This window comes from Amborella trichopoda, chromosome 7 (genome assembly GCF_054954075.1).
Source record: "Amborella trichopoda isolate Santa Cruz 75 chromosome 7, AtrichopodaSantaCruz75HAP2 v2.0, whole genome shotgun sequence".
NCBI classification, from domain to species: Eukaryota; Viridiplantae; Streptophyta; class Magnoliopsida; order Amborellales; family Amborellaceae; genus Amborella; species Amborella trichopoda.
In genome coordinates this window covers 43,639,576-43,659,737 of record NC_142342.1, presented here as the reverse complement: position 1 = coordinate 43,659,737, position 20,162 = coordinate 43,639,576, and the positions used below count along the sequence as shown (strand labels likewise).

The window sequence follows — 20,162 nt, the reverse complement described above, 5'->3', positions numbered from 1 at the left end:
TTCCGGACGTGGGTCTCGGGTCGGGTCTGCGTCTATTGCCACCCCTACTTTCAGGGTCTTGCGCCTTAGCTCACTCTTTAGAATTATAGTCTCTGGTTCATGAGCAAGTTTATACTTGCTACCTCAAGCAAAATAACTACTTAGGAGGAAATTTTTTTTTTAATCTAAATGTTTTTGATCAACGTTATAATCACCAAATAGGTTAACTTTTACAATACTTCACCTACGGCTTTATCATTGTCTAAAGTTCATTATACGGTCACATATGTCGGATAGTGTTTGAATTTTAATATTTTTTTAATAATCATAATGATCTGAAATTTTGTAGGCGTGTGAGCTTTAGTGAGATGTAGTTGAATAAAATATAAAAAAATAAGTTGGATGAAAAAATGACATAAAATACCCAAGTTTCAAGGGTATTTTCATCATTTTATTTTATCACTATTATTTTTTTATATTTTATTTTGGTGTGATTAGGTCATGTGTATATATGCCCCAAATTTTAGATAAGTTTGGATGATAAAAAATTTATTAAAATTAAAATACTATGAGATAATTGTGACCATGTGATAAACTTTAGATTTAGACAGTGTTCATCTACAAGACTTTTGTAGTGTTTTCCTCTCTCTCTTTATATATATATATATATATATATATATATATATATACTACAAAACACCTATAGGCGAAAATGAACAGTGATTTCATCTACCCTCATCACCGTTCAAAGTTCATCGTACGGTCACGATTGTCTGGTATTATTTTTCATTTCTTTTCTACAAATCAGAATGATCTAAAATTTGGGCAGAGGGGGCAAAGCTCATAGATTCTTGAGCGTGATGTAGTCAAGAAGGAGGCTGAGAATAGTGCTCGGGAAGGAGACTGAAAAGTGTGCCTACAACGTTTGGACCTACCTCTCTCTCTCTCTCCAAGTGACTTCTTATTTTTTACCTGGTGACTTAGCACCCCGATGCGTCATCGAAATATGGACAAAGATCTAACAGTGATAGAGGGGGGTCATCTACAACCCGCATATGTAAGGAGCTCATAGGATCATTACTCCAAAATTACATACCATGATAAAATTTGATTGTGCACCTTACCTCTACACCTAAGGATGCACCCGAATGCCAACTGCATCATTTTTTAAATGGAAAAAGTTTATATATGGTAGTAGCTTTATAATGTAGAACTATGGATGCACCTCAAAATCCATCGAAAAAGGTAGTTTTAATGTTAAAAAACCTTTTGATTGATCATCTCAATATTGAGATGTATGACCATGAAAAATAAAAATATTTTAAGTCTAAAAAATAATACATTTTACAACATATTATTTACATTGTCCATTTTCAAGATTTTCATATATTTATAAATCTACTTGATTTTAACTATTTTTAAAATTGAAATTTTTATAATTAGATAGAAAAATAGATTTGAAGATAATCCTAAAAACATTTTACATCAAAATTATACACAATAATAAATTTTGAAAGTGAACCTTACCTCTACAGCTGCATATGCATCCGTATGCCAACTGCACTCTTTTTTAAATACCTCTAAGTACAACGGAAATCATCTTAACCGCCAAAATTTCCCTCTCTAATTTCATTTCATATTTTCTAAAAATAATAATAATTATTTTTACTCCTCTTAAGTTCTTTGTTTTCAAAACTCGTTTTTTATGCAATGGATAAATCACGCGGGAAATTGCGCAAATCGGACGGTCGATATTTCCCCCACGTTTCAAAATCTAGCCGTTCTCTATCTAATAAAGGTAAAAGTTTTCAAAAACAGTATAAATCAAGATTTATTAGACCAAGCTTCACGATTTGCAGTCATGGAGCTCACTAGGGTTCAGACTCTCTTCTACTCTTTTCCTTCCTCTAAATTTAGAGGAACTTCCTCTAATTCACCTTCCCCTTTCCCTTCTCGAATATCTCTTCTCTTTAGATGGAGCTTACCTCCTGCTAATTTTGTAGCTGCTTTCTCATTCCTCCCCATTTCCTCTAGATTTAGGGCTAAAAATTTCCTTAGGTGCTCGACCATGGACGATGATGAAAACCCTAACGACATATGGCAGGTATTTTTATATACTTACCTGGTGCTAGTACTGTGGTTTGAAGCAAAATTCCGAGAATCTAATTCAGTTTTATCATTAAGTTGGACCTAATTTTGGTGATGAGAACCTAATGGGACATGGAGGTGTTTCGGCACCACAGTCTTCATCTATGGCTTCTCTGATTCTGGTACTCACTTTCTGGTGTTAGTGACGTGGTTTGAAGAGTTTAAATGAATTATCCATAAATTTTGACCTAATTTTGTCTTCCTTTGATTGTTCTCTCTCGAGATGTTATTTCGCTTTGCTGAATTTGTTGTGAATATAATTCGTTGTAAATTTTGTTAATAATGGAAATAAGGGAGATTTAATTGGTTTTTGACAGAGATATTCACCTTAATTATTGATCTTTCCTTTTTACCCAGTGATATTGATATTGAACCTCTATCAAGATCAATAGCATCCATTCCATTTACATGATTTTCTCAGTATTCACTAAAAATTCCTTCAAAAAAAAAAAGGACACTCTAAGCAAGGTAACATGAGAAGTTATTTAATCATGGTTTTGAAACTCGACCGAGGCCACTTGGAATCGGCTGAGTAACTCGGCCTCACTCTATTGGCGAGGCGAGTTTAAGGTGAGTCGGTTGTACAACAATTTTATAAACAATATGTATACTTATATGTCATATTTAAGTAATATATATTTTTTTAAGGACACTCTAAGCAACTTAACATGAAAAGTTATTTAATCATGGTTTTGAAACTCGACCGAGGCCACTCGGAATCAGCCGAGTAACTCGGCCTCGCTCTATTGGAGAGGCGAGTTTAAGGTGAGTCAGTTGTACAACAATTTTATAAACAAGATGTATACTTATATGTCATATTTAAGTCATATATTTTGTTAAGACACTCTGGTTAGCGCTCACGTGTAAAATTTTGAAGATTTTGTATAGTCAATGTTCGAATCCCGCCAGAGCATCCCGTTTTTTTATAAATAGTATCACTTTTTTTCATTCGTAGAAGCTTTAAAAAAATCATATTTTGTTAAAACACTCTGGTTAGTGCCCCGCAACGTCTGCTAGGGAGGACGCCACTATCCCGCAGGACAACCAACACGCCATTAACTATTTGATGTAAAAGAAACTGCGCACCATATATATATATATATATATATATATATATATATATATATATATGGGAAAAGATGAGATTAGCCCACTAGATCATATTAGCATATGAGTCCAACAGCCCAGATTAAATCTGGATCGATCTGACGATCATGGATGTCCGGTAGTGTTTGAATTTTATTTTATTTTCTAAAAATCCAAATCACTTGAAATTTTAGGTGTGTGTTTTTCTCACCAAGGCACACCTAATAAAAATATAAAACAAATTATCCACAAAAAAAACAATGATCAAAATACCCCCCAAAGCTTTTTAGGGGTATTTTGGTCAATTAATTTCATGCAAAATAGTTTTTTGATATTTTTCAAAGATTCACCTATTTTTTATGAACACACACCTAAAATTTCAAGCAATTTGAATTTGTAGAAAAAGAACTAAAATTCAAATACTATCGGACATCTGTGATTGTCAGATCGGCTCAGATTCAATCTGGGACGTTGGGCTCATATGTTCATATGAGCTAGTGGGCTAATCCCATTTTTTTCCTATATATATATATATATAAAATGTGCTTTTCTTATTTTTATTTTTAAAAAATGAGCTGGACTCGGGCGAGTAACTCAGACTCGCCTGAGCAAATCGCCTCGGCGAGGGCCCGAGTACCTTGGTTGAGTCGATTTTTTGAACATTGTGTTTAATTATTTTATTCATGCTTAATCTAGATAGCTATTAATTCTCTTTTAGAGATGAAATTATATTTAGATACTTAAGAGAGCTTGTGCTTTTTATCAGAGATATGGAAAGTGCATTTTCCTCATAAGTTGGTACTTTTGTTTAGGATTTTTCGTTATTTTGATTCCTTCGGTTATCTTCTGAAACTTCACATATTTCCTTGGATCCTTTGAATTTATGATTTATCTTTTTTTTTCTTTATCTTTTTTTAAATAAAGAAATATCAATGATTTTGCATTGTTTTGAAGTTATGAATTTATTTGTTCCAGTAACAAGTCAATGTCAATGATGGAAAATCTGAAAAGGCAGTTTTGGATTATTTTTCTAGATTTTTTCTCATATATTTTTTTTTTTTAGGGTTGTGCTTTATTTGGTTCAGGGTTATTTTTCATTGTCGAGTCTTCAGTTTCTTAAATTCAAGGTTTTGTTTCATCTTTTGTGTACCTGTTTCTTTTGATTGGTATTCTTGTGCTTCCCTATTATGGAGCAAGATGAAAAGTGATAAGGCATATCTACCGTGACTGTCTTCTCTATGATATTGTTTCTATTTCCATCAAACTCCCTCTCTCACACTCTCATGTGAGGTAGTTGCACTTTTGTGGGCAAGAATTGAACTTCTGTTTTTTTAGTAACAGGCCTTCTCAATGCTTTCACCAGATATTCCATGGGACAAGGGGAGTACATGGAGCACCTTGGCTGTATACATACTCACTCTTCACATTCCTCTAGGCTATGGAGGCCTATTTATGGTCAAGCAAATATTGCATCTCAATGACCTTAGCCCTCAAACCAAGGTAAGCTTGCAAACATAAAAGGGAAGTCTTCCTATGTGTCTCCATACATATATAATTTACACATATTTGAATACCCACAGATAGGATAGATAGGAGAGAGCTGACAACAATGTCACAGGTTGATGCGAACTGTGTTTGTCAAGTCATAATTAACACGTGATGTTGTTGTTAGCTCATTCTCAGCAGTCCGATCAAGGTAGGATGGCTGGATTTCTCCATACACAATTATATTGCGTGGATACATAGAAAGCTCGATGAATATAAAAGGCTAATATTTCAAAGATATGATACATTTTAGGAAATGGTAAGAGTTTTCTTGCTACCATAATATCAAAAGTTCTCATAGCTTTGTGAAAAAGCAGTTTGATCTTGATATGTAGAAGGATGCAAGAGATTAGATGGCACATATTACAAAGGAAAAAGAACCCCTTTTATTTTTTATTTTTTCCAAATTTAGATTGGAAAGATTGATTTTAACAATGCTTTTCATAGCCATCTTTTATTGCATTTGGGATGGATATTCAATTTCTTTATTCTTTCCATTTGTGATTGCGCAGGCGTTATCTTTGATTGTCACCCAAACTTTGGAGCTTCTTGGGGTTTGTGTAATTCTGAAATACACTGCAAATGGATGCTTTAAACTTTCCGACTTCTTTGAAGATTCAAAAGAAAGAGATTGGATAAAAGTATCTGCTTTGGGTTCTGGTTTCCTGATCTCATTAGCTTTGTTGACATCTCTCCTTGCTGACATAGTGGTAGGACCAAAGGTGAGTTCAAGCTCAATTGTGTGACAGTTCCTATTTTCTCTAGCTGATCCAAAAAATTATAAGAAAAGAAAACACAGGGATAATGCAAATAAGGAAATGGTGAAAAGGTGTTGAAAATTGATGAATGATACGAAGATATTGCAACTCTCAATTGTGGTTTTCATTTTAGGTGATCACTGATCAGTATTTCAGAAATTTTTTTTCCATGAGAAACAGTTGGGGTATACGGCAGAAAAAGTCAATTCCTGTACATTAAAGATTGTAGTAGTTTGTTTCATGCCCATAACAACTGATGCTCTACCTCTGTCTCCACAAAATGCAAGACACTTTCGTGTTCAAACTTTGCTTTGATTAGGAAATAAATGGCCAAATATTCAAAATGGGAATGTAGGCAAAACCCTCAATATAGTCATGCAAATGATTTTAGGTTTTCGTCCACTTTGTGCTACTGACTTTGCATATTTAAGAACAGGGAATTGTATATGTTTTTGCAGTTCTAATGTACATAGACTGTATATCTCTTCCCTGGGCACACTTGTTCATGGTTTTTGCATGTTCGACCACGAGGTGCACGACAGCCGTGTCAGACCCTTTAGAAATCTAGGTACATCTTCCTACGAGAGTACTTGGTATCATCTAACCCCCCACCCCCGGCGCTGCCACCTCCTCTTTAAATGATGTACCGACATATTGTGTTCGAAAGGATAATTTTAATATTGGTTTCTGATACGCTTATCTATGTTTGGGTAACATAAGCTCTTTCCACATAACCTCTCACCACTTTGATGGCCTATAGAACTAACGGATTGTCCATTTCTCTTTACTTTTATCTATAGCTTTATGGAAGGGAGTTTTAAAAGTGGCACGTTCTTCCTCTTAGTTGAGTTTTAGAGCTTTCAAAGGTTTTGATAGTTTTCTTGCCCGCACAGGCTGTAAATAATGACATGATGAAGGAGGTATTAGAAAGTGGCCCCATCTCTCTCTGTGCTTGCTTCCTAGTCTACTGTTTCATCACTCCTTTTTTGGAGGAAATTGTATACAGGGGTTTTCTTCTGAATTCTATTGCCTCAACAACAAATTGGACACAAGCAGTTGTGATCAGTGCATGTGCTTTTAGTGCAGTTCACTGCTCTATTGAGAATTCTCTACAACTCTTTATAATAGGATGTGTACTTGGTTGCTCTTATGTTTGGACCGGTAACTTGGCTTCTTCCTTTACCATCCATTCTTTGTATAATACTATAATTCTCTTAATAACTCTTCTTTCCTGAATATGTTGTTGCATGAGTTTGTGTGTGTGTGTGGCCTGGTAATCTAACTTACTTTTATGCTATGGATTCTTTGTTTAATGCAAGAAGAATGAGGCTTTTTTTAAGTTGAAGCTATTTCACACCTCAGAGCCTGCCGTAAAAACCGAATTTGTTGCCAAAAACCCCTTTGATGACTTGCAAATCCACCCTCTGACTATAGAATTTGAAGCGTTGAAAAAATGATGTAGATCAATAACAGCTGGAAGTAGATGGTGCAAAAAAAAGTGATGCAAGATGGATCATTTTTAGGCCTTAAAAAAGCGTTAATAATTTTTCTAGATTATAGTGAAGATGAATGACTAACAGGTTTTTAGATGCCAAGATTGTGTTTTCTGGCTAGATTTGAGGTGTGCCTATGTAAACCTACTCCTTCATGGAATAGGTTCATACAAAACTTCTTGATAACTCTGTTTTCTTTATTGTAATGTTGCATTACTGAATGTGAGGCATGTTCCACTCCCGAATTAATTGATTTGCATGGTTTTTCTTTCTAGTCATTGAAATTGCCTTTCTTGCGCGTGAGAGCTCTCGCTCATATTTTAACTTTTAAATATATTAAATCATCTCTTCTTTTTTATATTTTGACTGTCAAATCTTTTCACTTGAAAGTTTATTTGATTGGTTCTCTAAATTTAATGATGAAGTTGCCCAAAAAAATTACCCATCTCTTCTTAAAAATCTCTATTATGCTTTGTTCAAATTTTTGAGTTGAGAAAGTAATCTAATATGGTGAAGAAAAAAGAGTGAAAAAATTTACTAAGAAATCTAGAAATGACATTTATATGCTAATTATGCTTACTAAATATAGGAACTATACAAATAAGTTCTGTAAAAGTAATCATATTCAAATTATTCAATGTAAATGAGAAAATGTTAGACAAAATTAAACAATTACTAGAATAATACTTAATAGAAGAAAATAAAATGCATTTTTGATTTAATGTGAGTAAGATGTTGCTCATAGAATTAGAGCAAGGTGGATGAAGTGGAGATGTGTTTTTGAAGTTTTATATCATTGTCGCATACCAATAAAATTAAAAGAAAAGTTTTATAGGACAACTGTAAAATCAGTCATGCTTTATGGGTGTTTATGGTCAAGAAACAACTTATCCATAGAATGAGTATAGTTGATATGATGATTTTGAGATGGGTGAATGGCAAGATATGGATATAATTTAGAATGAACACATTCAAGGGGACTTAAGGGTTTCTTTAATAGAGATAAAATGAGGAAAAGTAGACTTAGGTGGTATGCTCATGGGCAATGTCGACTTAGAACAAAAGGCTTTAAAAAGGCAAGAGGAGGTCTTAAAATACATTGATTGAAGTATTGAGAAAATATATAATGATTTATGATCTAATTGAGGATATAACACTTGATAGAGTGGAATGATGGACCAAGATTCATGTAGCCGATTGTAACTAGTTGGGATAATGGTTGGATGATGATGATGTCAATATATTTGATTTAATGTTTCAAAAAATATCTTTCGTCTATTCTCTTTGTGCTAATGCATATGCTATTAGCTAATTAATGTGTGGGTGTGTGTGTGTTTGGTTGCAAGTTTCAACTAGTCTGGCCTTAGGTTTGGCCTCAACCCATCCCAATTAATTTTGCTTAGGCTACAACTCGAAAATTTGGATTTATGTTAGCCCCAACCCATACCTAAATCTAAAAATTTGGGCCTTGAAAAACCATCAAGATGTTCTCGGGCCACTATATATATATAGGGATTGAATACTATGAGATCATTTATCTTTCTTATAAGGAGGTCATAAATATTTACAACTGTTAGATATCAAATTGGATGGTTTGGAGTATATCACAAAGTTTGAGAATTTTTTTTTTTTAACTTCAAGTCTAGTCAATGAATTGTTTACAACTCCTCGATTTGAAATTTGAAAGATAAGAATAATTGTACGAGTATGTCTAGAGAGAGAGAGAGAAAGAGAGGCGTAGGTTGGATTAGGGTTGGCCCGGGCCTGAAAGTAAATTGGGCTTGCAGGGGCTCACTTGCGGGCCTTAATATATTGCAAAAGTCAATATATATTCTAGGTCAAACTAGGGTTGGCTAGGGGCCGAAAGTAATTTGGGCCCTGTAGGCCCCTTATTATGGGCCTTAGTCTATGGCCCCAGCTTGGTCCAAGCCAACTACCAGCCTTGTGTGAGTGAAAAAAAAATATACAAGCTGACTACCGTTATGGCATAGTATGGACTGGACGATCCAAGTTGGAGGAGAAAGCATTGAATGGCCAAATTTGCATATTAATTTCCATTCTTTTAATAAACTACACATTATATGAATAAAATTTTGTCGGAACATGTAGGTCTGATCTGGTGCCAAAAAAAAAAAAAAAATTGTAGGTCAAAATTCATATCCATTTTTTATTTTTCAGATGATCATTTCTCATTCAGTCTGAGCCGTCCAACTTATGCTATAGGCTAACCAACTCATAAAATTATATGTGTGTACGCGTCTGATCAATGCCAACTTCGAAAAGTCTGGACTGCACTTGGAACTATAGGTTTGGCAATGGGCCTGAGTCCAAGCCAACTTTGGCTCCGGCCCACTGCTAGCCCATACCTAAACCAATTCTAGTCAAAACCCATGAGTATCAAACCCTACCTGCATCGGTTCAATTCGTTGTATGCTAAATAAAGGATTATGTTTTATGAAAACAAAATAAAACCTCACATCAAATCCTCGTTTAGAAAGCACTTTTGGTAATGAAAATCTACATGATGGATTTAAAATCAATTTTTAACACTAAAAATAAGATATAAAACTAAAAAAATATTGTAAATCTTGCGGATTTATGAACACTTATTTTTGGGATGAAATAGACATTCTAGATAATTTATTACAATTTACATTATTTATAGAGTTTAAAATCCTAATTATTTTTTTACAACTATAATGTTCAAGCCGAGAATCTAATATAAAAGTTGTGTGAACGTTCAAAAAAAAAGAAAAAAAAGATGATCGATATAAAATTTTTTCAATGCTTGAAGTGTAATTTTCGATAAGTGATCAAATCATTTTGTTAAAATAAAATAAAATAAAATAAAATAAAAAAGAGGTTGGAGATAGAACAAAGCGAATCCCAACTATTTTTGGCAAGAAGCTAAAACCTTTTCCGCAAATGGCAAAAATCTAGGGCGAGGTCCACGTCATCTTAACAATCACACGTGGCATCATAACTGAAGCCAAAAAACTGACACGTCACCTGGTCTATAAAAACTTTGAAAGTCCTTTTTTGGTTTTTGAAATAAGCTATAAATTTCATAGAGATAGTACCATGGAATAGCCGAAATTTTGCTATTGATGCTGCTGAAATTTCGGCAAAATGCTGGCTGTTTTTGAGGAATCGATCGGGAAAGCACCGGAAGAGCTGAGAGTTCCCGCAATATGGCCGGAAAAGTCCAAGAACAGGCCGGAAATCCAAGAGATGTTTAGTAATTTATGGCCGGATTCCATTTTCTACAGTCACTTGGGTGGCCAGTTCATGGCCTTTTTGCGGAGGGAGAGGCCTGAATTAAGGTATTTTATGTGTTATTATATATGTGTTGCCTAAATTTGCCTCCTTTTTTTTAAGGCGATGTTGTTTAAGCTGTGGACCTCATACTATTAAAGTGCAGCTCATAACTATGTCTGAAAGATGCAGTTTAGGTGCCAGAAAGCCTCTTGCGATAGCATCAAAATCTATTGCCGTACTTAGTTATGATTAAAATTCAAAATTTCGTGTGATGATCATTTATAAGTACTTGAAAATTATAAAAATAAATGAAATGATGTGGCAATCATTTTTAGGACTTTAAAATCCTTTTCTTTTATATATACACGAATGTCGATGTCAAGATGATCGATTGAAAGGTTGGCCAGCATGGGAATGATCTTATCGAGTAGACTTCTTCGGTAAACCTTATGTTTACTGTGTAGGATTGGAACCTTATATAATTTTTATTTTTGGCAAGTCAAAATTCCATAAAATTTGGAAACCGTTATATGTTTCATGTATCTTTACACATCAAGAGAGAGAAAAGGGTGGGGTCACTGTGCTAGCATCCCTACACCCTAGTCTTGTGGTTTCTATACCTATTGATACCACCCCACGAACGTCCCAAGTAAGTCTTCAAAAAAACTAACTCCCAAATTATATGAAAAAACAGGTTGGGCTTATATTCCCTACGAAATTAACCAAAACAATTTGTTCTCAACTAAAAACACACTTTTCATCGTATCAAATCAATCGTGATATTTTTGTCAACTTACTCCTAACCATTTGATCAAGATCTTGTTCAAGTCACTTTTGCCTTTGACATATATATAATTTATACGGGCATTGAAATCTCTCCTTTTTAAGAAAAAACAAATGGTGAAATGCATCTTTTGGGTTTTTTTTGTTGTTGTAATTTTAGAAAATGAGAAAATGAAAGGGGATTTAGACTTAAGGTAAATAAACCAAGAGCAAGTCTAAGTGAATTTTTTTTTTGGGGTGATTTAGTAGGGGAAGATAGGCCTTTTGTTTCATATTAGGGAGTTAGCTTTATTTATTTATTTATTTTTATTTTATAAAGGTGTCGGTGGTGGAAATCACAACGTAACTAGCTTTGGGGTGCTATCTCCATAACCCATGTGATTGAAGGCATTGCTCAATTATAAGGCACTGATTGCAAATATTTCCCATCATAAAAAGCACAATCAGTTTTCACAACTAATGAAGAAAAGGTGGGGGGCATAAACTACTTGTTCAAACTAAAAGACCACAAAAACAAGTCCCCTTAGGATAGGACAGAGAATTTACTTGATCTGGGTACCGATCCAAGATTTGGATATGAAATTTGGACCTGGATCTAAACTTTGGATTCAAATTCATATCAAATCCAGGTACAGGTGGATCTGATTTGGATCCGACTCAGTTATTAAAATAGTTTGTAATATTGTATATATGTTATATTTATTAATTTATATATGTAATGTATATAATACTTTTAACTTTTAAAGACCTAATCCTGGATCGAATTGTGGAATTGATCGGATTCGGATCCTATGAATAGGTTTAGGATCCGAATCCAGATCCAAACATTATGAATTCGATTGGATCTAGACCCTAACCAGAAAATTATCAGCCCTATATTAGGAATCAATTGCTCTTGTTATTGTTGATATGGGCTCCACCAACCCTAATTGTTCCAATTTACATCATATTGATTATCACATGTCTATCATCCCTCTATCCTTATTTTGGTTATTGAACTCTCCAACAGGTCAATTGTGGTGAAGGAAGATGTGTTTTGTGTCTTCATGGGAAGCCTAGACAACCTTTGTGATATTAGGAGACACTATGGCCTCTCTAGACACATCTATGAAGCATTGCTTGTGGTGGAGCTTTATAGTGTTTATCAAGAAAGAGCACCTTACCCTATTGATCAAGTTGTTGGGGATCTAGTGGGAAAATTCGCATTCATTTTATTTGACACAAAGAAAGGCACCCTTTTTGTGGCTAGAGTAAGTTTTCTAGTTGTATAAAGGTTACAATTATCTCCAGCTATTGGATGTGAAATTGGGCGGCTAGAGGCATGTCACTAACGTTCGACTTGTTGGTGAAAAATACTGCCCTTGAAGTATGAGAAACCTTTCTTTAAAGTTGTTGGGGAAAAATAACACACCCTGACAGTGCAATTTTACTTGTGATAGTTTGGGGTATTTGTGACTTTTGTATACGAAAACTAGTTGTTTGATTCTATAACTTCATATACTTTTATTGGAAAGTGTATGATAAGACATTATTTTTGGTAGAAAATGGTCACAATCATTTCTAGCTGTAAAATATATCATAATCACCTCTAATCCTAAAATTGGGTGGCTGAGGATATACCATTAGTAGCTCTTGAAGTCCATAGAACTTTTATCCTGGCTTTGTGTAGAGAAATGATAAACCCTAGTTATTTATATCTATATCGATGGCTTGGGTTGTTTGTGACTTTCATATATAAAAAGTAATGATCTTATTGTATGAAATCCTTGTTTTTATCTTCTTGATGTGTAATGTCATTTTCATATGAAATGCATAATAATGATATAGAATGCTTGGGCTTGAAACGATAGTACTTGGGTTTTCTAGAAGTTTTACTAGGTTTTTAACAATTGCAATTGGAATGTAGGATCGTGGTGGTGCAGCAAATTTAAATTGGGGAGTTTGCAAAGATCAATCACTAGTTTTCTCGGATCAATCTGATACTATACTTAAGGTTTGTGAGAACTCTTGGGCTCCATTCCCAGCAGGTAATTGGATTGACCTAATGTCATGGTTGATTTATTGTTTTATGTTGTTTAGTAGTATCTATTGTAAAGTTATCTAAGATAAACTTATATAGGCAGTTTTACATATAAGTTTATATTTTTTAAAGGATGCTTTCAATTTATTCAAAGTAATTTGTTGTAAATCATATATTTTTCATAAATGGCTAAAAATAAAATAAAAATAGCACATATATATAAATAAATGATCCTACAAGACCCTCCCTCATCCATATGTGTAGGACTACAAAGGATCACCATTAAATTTGGTACGGATCTATAGAAAAGTCAAGTCTCACACCCATGTGATAACTTTTCTAGAGATCCGTATCAATTTTATTAGTGATCATTTGAGGTCCTACACACATGGGTGGGGGTGATCATTTGAGGTCCTACACACACGGGTGGGGGATGGTCCTATAGGATCATTACTCATATATATATATATATATATATATATATATATATATATATATATATATATATATGAGAAAATATGATGTGCGCCTAGGTGCGTATTACTACAGTAAATGTCCACGGCCCAGATTGAATCTAGGCCGATCTAACGATCACGGATGTCTGATAGTGTTTGAATTTGAATTTGTTTCTACAAATCTAAATTACTTGAAATTTTAGACGTGTGTTCTTCAAAAATTGGTGAATCTACGAAAAATATAAAAAATATTTTGACATAAATAAATTGACCAAAATACCCATGAAACTTTTTGGGGGGTTTTTGATCAATTTGTTATTCATCAATTTTTATTTTTATTTTTTTTAGGTGCGCCTTGATGTGAAGAACATACGCCTAAAATTTCCAGTGATTTAGATTTGTAGAAAAAAAAAATTAAAATTCTAATACTATTGGACATTTGTGAGAATCAGATCTGTCACGTAATGGGTCAGATTCAATCTGGGCCATTCGCGTATGGTTGTACAATAGTGACTCCTTATATATATATATATATATATATATATATAAGTCTTTTAAATGCCTATAGGCGAAAATGAACAGTGATTTTGTCTACTCTCATCACCGTCCAAAATTCATCGCACGATCACGATTGAACAATAATTTAAACCATTTTTGAATTTTAAAATTTTATAATAGATAAAATAGATTCTCATGCCAAGTTTTTTACATTCAAATTACATCTTATTATAAAATTTGGAGGTGTACCTCATTTTCGTTTTAATTGTTTAAAGTTGCAACCTGTTTACAATACTTTTTCGGTGCAAGACCATGTGGGCTGGCAGATCACCAATATTTTTTTTCCACTTCTAAGTAAATCAGTTTTTTGGCATGCCAATCTTAATCTCCTTTGTTGTGTGACCTAGGGTTCATGTTCTGGAACCAAAGTGGGTTGCAAAGCTTCATCCATCCTCTACATAAGGTTAGGGCAATCCCACGTGTGGACGCACACGACAACAAGTGTGGAGCCCTCTTCCAAGTGGACTTATTCAACCGTGTGAAGAGCATCCCACGTGTGGGGAGCACAGCGAATTGGATGAGTACCACAACAAATGAAGGCGAATAGGTTTTTGCACGTGCTAACAATGTGTTTTGCCTTAAAATAGAGGGATACTCTTGTCTTTGAACTAAATGTTGATAAAATAAGCATGGACCTCACCAAAACATGTGCGTCCTCTAATGCATCATACGTCCATTTTAAAGATGGACATAAAAAAAAGGTACATCCAATAAAAGTTATAATGGTACTATAAGAGAGAATATTTAAAACTATCGTTTTTATTTTGCAAAAAAAGAAATTCCAAATTCGTTATCATCAACAAACTCTAAAATTTTGGCTAAATGTATTTGTATGTTAGATTTTAAAGGGGGACCGTACATAACATATAAAGAGTGGTTGACTCACTAAACTGGTGCACACTACCTTTAGTCAAAGAATCTATTTCACAATTAGCCTCTCGACAGCAATGATAAAGCTTAGCAGAGAGATTAGCTTAATCATTGCTCTAATTTCATAAAAAAACTATGACTGATCCCATTGGCAAAATCACTTTCAATAATCTTATACGTCTCGAGATTTGAAATGATTATGAGTCCCTTCAACAGGTCTTTAGTTTTTTTTTTACTCACTGTAGTTGAACTACAAGGCCTAGAACAAGAAAAAGGGATCTACCATAGTTATTTCTTATAATTTTTCAAAAACTAGCGGGATTTGCCATCAAAGTTAAGTTTGATACTTCTTTCAGGTGGAAATCCTAGGGGTCATCCAATGTTGTAGCACCATTCTAATGATGTTTAGGGTTTGGATATGTAGGTTTTAAGAGTTTCCTACCCCAATTCTAAAGGTCCATGGTGAAAGGGCAGTGAAGAAGGAGGTGGTCCACAGTTTCATTATCAGCTTTGCAAATGATGCATCGTTTGTCAAAATGAATCATCTATTTTTCAAATTATTAATAGTGGCCAATTTACTTTCGAAAGCGATCCATAAGAAAAGCTGTACCTTGACAGGAACATGTAACTTCCAAATTCTTGCTAGATCCAACTTCAACGACTGTCTGCGATCTTGATAGAGAAGCCTATATATTGATCTAACAGTGAACTCACTTGAGTAATTCAATAGAATTGTGAAGCAATTCGACTTCACCTTATAGACGAGGCGAGTTTTGGGCGCGTTGGTTGTACATTTCTATTTTTTAGTTTAATTTTATTAATATTTCAAATCTAAATTAGATATGTTAAAATATCTTTTCGGTCATTCCTAATAGCCTCCACGATAGTGGATCTCTTATAAAGAGGGCTATTTATAAAGGGAGCAATAACCAGCATACCAATCTCAAGACTTCTTGTAAAGAGGTCTATTTATAGAGGGAGCAATAACCAACAGGCCCATGTGTTACTTAAAGATAGCCAATGTGGTACTCAAAGATAAAAAGCGGCGCTTGTACTATACATAATTGGCTTTGATGTTTATTTTTTTAAAAAAAATAATTAAGTCGGATTCGGGTAAGTTATTCGGAATCGTTCGAGTAAATCACATCGGTGAGTGCTCGAGTACCTTTATCGAGTCAATTTTCCGAAAAGGGTAACTCGGCCAAGACCCATACCATCCCGGAATTGGTTTTGATTTGATGGGATAATGCCATTGCTTTTTTTTTTCTCTATTCCTTTTTTACCCCCGGTATCTACTCGAGTTTGAAATGTATATCAATATTCACTGCTCACGGGTTTCCCTCGCCTGTAAAGATCGCTCGAGTACCTCCTGTTATTTTCCTGTCATTAGTCTCTTAAGTTTCAAGTGTAGTAGGTTCCAATTAGAACGAGCAGTGTTTTAAAATCCGACAATTTCTTATTTGAATGTGAATCGGTCAGGACTGAACCAGCTTTGAAATGACATTACTTCTAGCCTAGTTCCTCCTTGAAATGTACTTTTTCATTTATTTTTTTTTTCTTTTAAGTTTATCTAATGTTGTTTGTGGTCTCTTCTAGATCACCAACCTATAAACCTCTATTTTAAATTTTATTTATTTTAAAATTTTTTGGATAATCAATCTAGACGATTTGAAAACAATCCAAATTGTCAATACAACCATTCAAATCGAGATTGGAGATGGACCATCGACCCCACGGATCAGATTTTTTAAACATTAAAAAGGTTGGTCAAAGACTTAAGTTGGTTACCCGAGAGATCGCTCTCAGTGTAGACAAATATCGTGAACATTAAACTTTAAAAAAGTGAGAAGAGTGATAAGGATCGACGTGGCTCACTGTATTTGGAGGTTTTAGCTTCAAATTATCATCAAGCTTTTAATTTCACTAAAATGCGAAAGGTGTCATTATTTACTTTTTAATACAAGATGCCACAATCTCTCTCTTTCACCCATTTTTATGAAATTCGGTGGTTACGAGTGTACTATTAATTAAAATTAAAGTTTAAAAAGCTTTTTTTCAACTTTATGACATATCCTATATTGATGAATTTTATATATGATAGGCATGAGTAAATGTGACTTTTTGCACTGGGACAAATTGTTGAGAAATTTTGTATAGGCTTCTAATTCTTCATATTCTATTATGGTAGGTATTTTTTCTGTTTTTTTTTCAAGCAGTAAAAAGAAATTTTTAAGGATTTCACCGTACTTCTTCATTTCTTAATTTTTTCTTTTATTGACTTTTGACCACAAAAATTAGCCTTCACAAATATTTTCATATTATTTTAACTCAAAGACTTTTTTAATGGGTGGAAAGAAAAAAAAATGTTAAAAAGTTTTTGAGTTGAAATGGTATAAAAAAATTTGTTCGTGCTAATTTTTATTGTCAAAAGTTAATAAAAGAGGGAGATAAGAGATGAGGGGGTACGGTAAAATATTTAACGGTTTCTTTATGCTACTTGAAAGAAAAACGGAAGGAGGGTCTACTATGAAATAATATGAGGAATTAGATGTCTATACGGAATTTTTCCTAACTTGTTCTATAATATACAATACCAATATAAAATAATAATGTTGTTATGCCCAGCTAAAGAGATTAGATTTGTGTTAAGTAGACAGTTAACGTAAAACTTTATCAAAACTTATTATGAATCAAGAACCTACAGGTATTTCCTTGAAGCAGCACATTGTATCATAACCCGAGCAAAGTGAGAAATGAGTAAGGGTTAACTAGAGCGTTTCTCATAAACAAGGCGCGGTAGTGCTTCTTAGTTGCGATGAAAAATAGACAAAATTTTTAGTGACATTTTGAAAAAACATATGGGTAAATGAACTAGTCCAAAAAAATAGGACCAATCCGAATTAATGACGATGATAACTTTGGAAAGAAACGTGGAAAGATCAACGTAACCCATCTCCGTGTCCACTCCACTCCCTCTCTCTCAACGTTAAAAGTTAAAACCAAGGTTCCAAAGCGGTTCACTTCTAGGAACAAAGTTAAAAAAACGGGTGCTACGTCTTTTCCACTTTACAATGGTGATGGTCGTTATAACACAGATGAAAAACGGGAAGGGATGAAGTATTAGAATGGTAAAAGAAATGGAAAATAAGGAAGGGAAATTTTGGGAAACAATTGAAAATTTTGTTTTAAACTTTTCTAGGATTTTGTTTGAATACAATGACCGTTATTTTCAATATTTTTACAGTAACGGCTGTTATTTTCATTCTTCATTTTCAAGTATCATTTTTTCAGTAAAACCAATATCAATATCATGGGCGTGAATCCATTTTGTAAACGATGCTGTACAGTATGGGATTGTGTACAAAGAGATCATTTCTTTTTCATATATATCATTTTTTTTCTTTAAATTTTAAAATGGGTATTTGTAAGAATGTTATTGAATAGACACAAAGTGTACAAATGGGTATTTGACATCTAATGATTGAGAATGATTTTGACTTTCATGTACAAAAGATAAATGGTCTATTTTTAGACAATCCGTGAAAATATATGTGGCATTTTTTCCCTAAATAAACCATTTTTATGCTCCTTGTTGTTTTTATTTATTGAAAATGTATACAAAATGGATCGTTGTAAGAGTGTTACTGAATAAACACAAAGTTCTAAAAAAAAAAATTTCGGACTTCATGACTCACATCAAGCCATCCAATTTGACATCTAATGAGTGAGAATGATTGTGACATCCGTGTACAAAAGATAAAAGGGAAAGTTTATGTAGAGCCTAGGCTCTAAACAATCAAATTAGAGCCTACCTCAAAAATTTCACCAGATGAGGTTGTTTTGACACCCAAATAACATCAAATTGATCATCTCGACATCAACATGCATGGACATGAGAAAAAAATGGATGTCAAGTTTTGGAAATAGTGCATCTTGTATCGCATTTTTTTACTATCAATTTTCAAGATTTTCAACAGTTCATAAATCTACTCAATCTATACTATTTTTGAAGTTTTAAATTTTATAATTAAAGATGAAAATATATTTTAAGGTTATTACAAAGTTTTATAATATTAAAACCATATTTCTTGATACTATTTGAAGGTGGGCTCAAATTTGATTGTTTAGAGCCTCAGATATATACAAACTGTACCCAAAGATAAATGGTTTTTTTGTAAATAATATCTAAAAATACATGTGGCATTTTTTACTTATTTAGACCATTTTTATGCTCCCCAATTTTTTTTATTGAAAATATGTATAATAAGATTATTTATTTTTGGTTAAAAATTATCACAATTATTAATTGATTGTTCGATGTAGAATGGGGTGATCAAGGATGCGTCAGGGACAATATCAAAAATAAAATTTTTCAAATTGTTGTGACACATTTAATCCGTTACCTAAAAATTCAATGAATAATAATGATTATAACCCTGTTGGATTAAAAAATAAATGGTTTTATAGTATACAACTCTTTTTTTTAATTATGGTAATTACTTAACTCCACTAGGCTAGCTGGTCAAAGTGAAAGGACGTCATGTTATCATAACGTCTTGAATTATTATGAAAACAAGACCCCTAGCCCCAGGTTTTAGAAGCTTACAGCCTACTCTAGGGAGATTACACTATAGGGTCCCTTAGGAGGATTTTATGAAAGAGGCCATTTGTACATTTTTTTAAAATTCAAAATTTAAGATACTTTAAAATCACAAGTTGAGTGTTTAAAAGAAAAAATGGAATTGGGCATTTAATTTCATAGACACTTGAATGTGGCAGTTGGTCTTATATTCAATCTTAAGATGATATTTTTTAAAGACATTTTAAAAAGTTGGGGTCGTAGTAATATCAATAGATACAATTTTCCAGCCTACAATCTTTTAGTCAAGTCAGATATCTTTTGACTTTTCAATCAATGAAACTTTAGGGTCTATGGTAAAAGACATTAAATTTTTTATGTCCCAAGTCTCAGTAAAACAAGTGGTTTGTGTTAAGTAGACAGCTAACATAAAATTTTATAACATCTTATCATAAACCTTGAATCAATGTTATATACTCATATTTGGGTGCTCTTTTTAAGTGATGGGCCACACTACCCTTGTGCAGCGAGAAGTCTAGATAAATAGAGAAAAAATAATGTAGTACCTATTTACAACAACAAAGGAGACACACAAAATTATACGAATTATCAAGTGATCAAACTTGTGAG

General features: G+C 33.4%; 1 protein-coding gene across 3 annotated transcripts; it reads left to right on the top strand.

The window, feature by feature from the left end:
* Positions 1-1,790: 1,790 nt before the first annotated feature.
* On the top strand, positions 1,791-14,728 carry LOC18423101 (stem-specific protein TSJT1). 3 transcript variants are annotated; one of them, XM_088871558.1, is made up of 5 exons: positions 1,791-2,083; positions 4,555-4,713; positions 5,271-5,480; positions 12,957-13,077; positions 14,431-14,728. In XM_088871558.1, exons 1-5 carry the CDS (start codon positions 1,841-1,843, stop codon positions 14,628-14,630), a joined length of 933 nt encoding a protein of 310 aa, XP_088727684.1. In that variant the 5' UTR covers positions 1,791-1,840; the 3' UTR covers positions 14,631-14,728. The 3 variants fall into 3 exon arrangements, with proteins under 3 accessions (XP_088727684.1, XP_006827778.2, XP_011626193.3); XM_006827715.4 differs by lacking the exons at positions 12,957-13,077; positions 14,431-14,728 and adding an exon at positions 6,410-6,855 and having other exon boundaries at positions 1,794-2,083; XM_011627891.3 differs by lacking the exons at positions 1,791-2,083; positions 4,555-4,713; positions 5,271-5,480 and adding exons at positions 10,048-10,332; positions 12,060-12,300.
* Positions 14,729-20,162: the final 5,434 nt, after the last annotated feature.

What these genes read in the sequence shown, in the direction of transcription:
- LOC18423101 (XM_006827715.4), top strand. Translation starts at nt 1,841, where the DNA reads ATGGAGCTCACTAGGGTTCAGACTCTCTTCTACTCTTTTCCTTCCTCT. An exon ending in ACCTTAGCCCTCAAACCAAG is followed by an intron (nt 4,714 to 5,270) that starts GTAAGCTTGCAA and finishes GTGATTGCGCAG; the next exon opens with GCGTTATCTTTGATTGTCAC. An exon ending in ACATAGTGGTAGGACCAAAG is followed by an intron (nt 5,481 to 6,409) that starts GTGAGTTCAAGC and finishes TTGCCCGCACAG; the next exon opens with GCTGTAAATAATGACATGAT.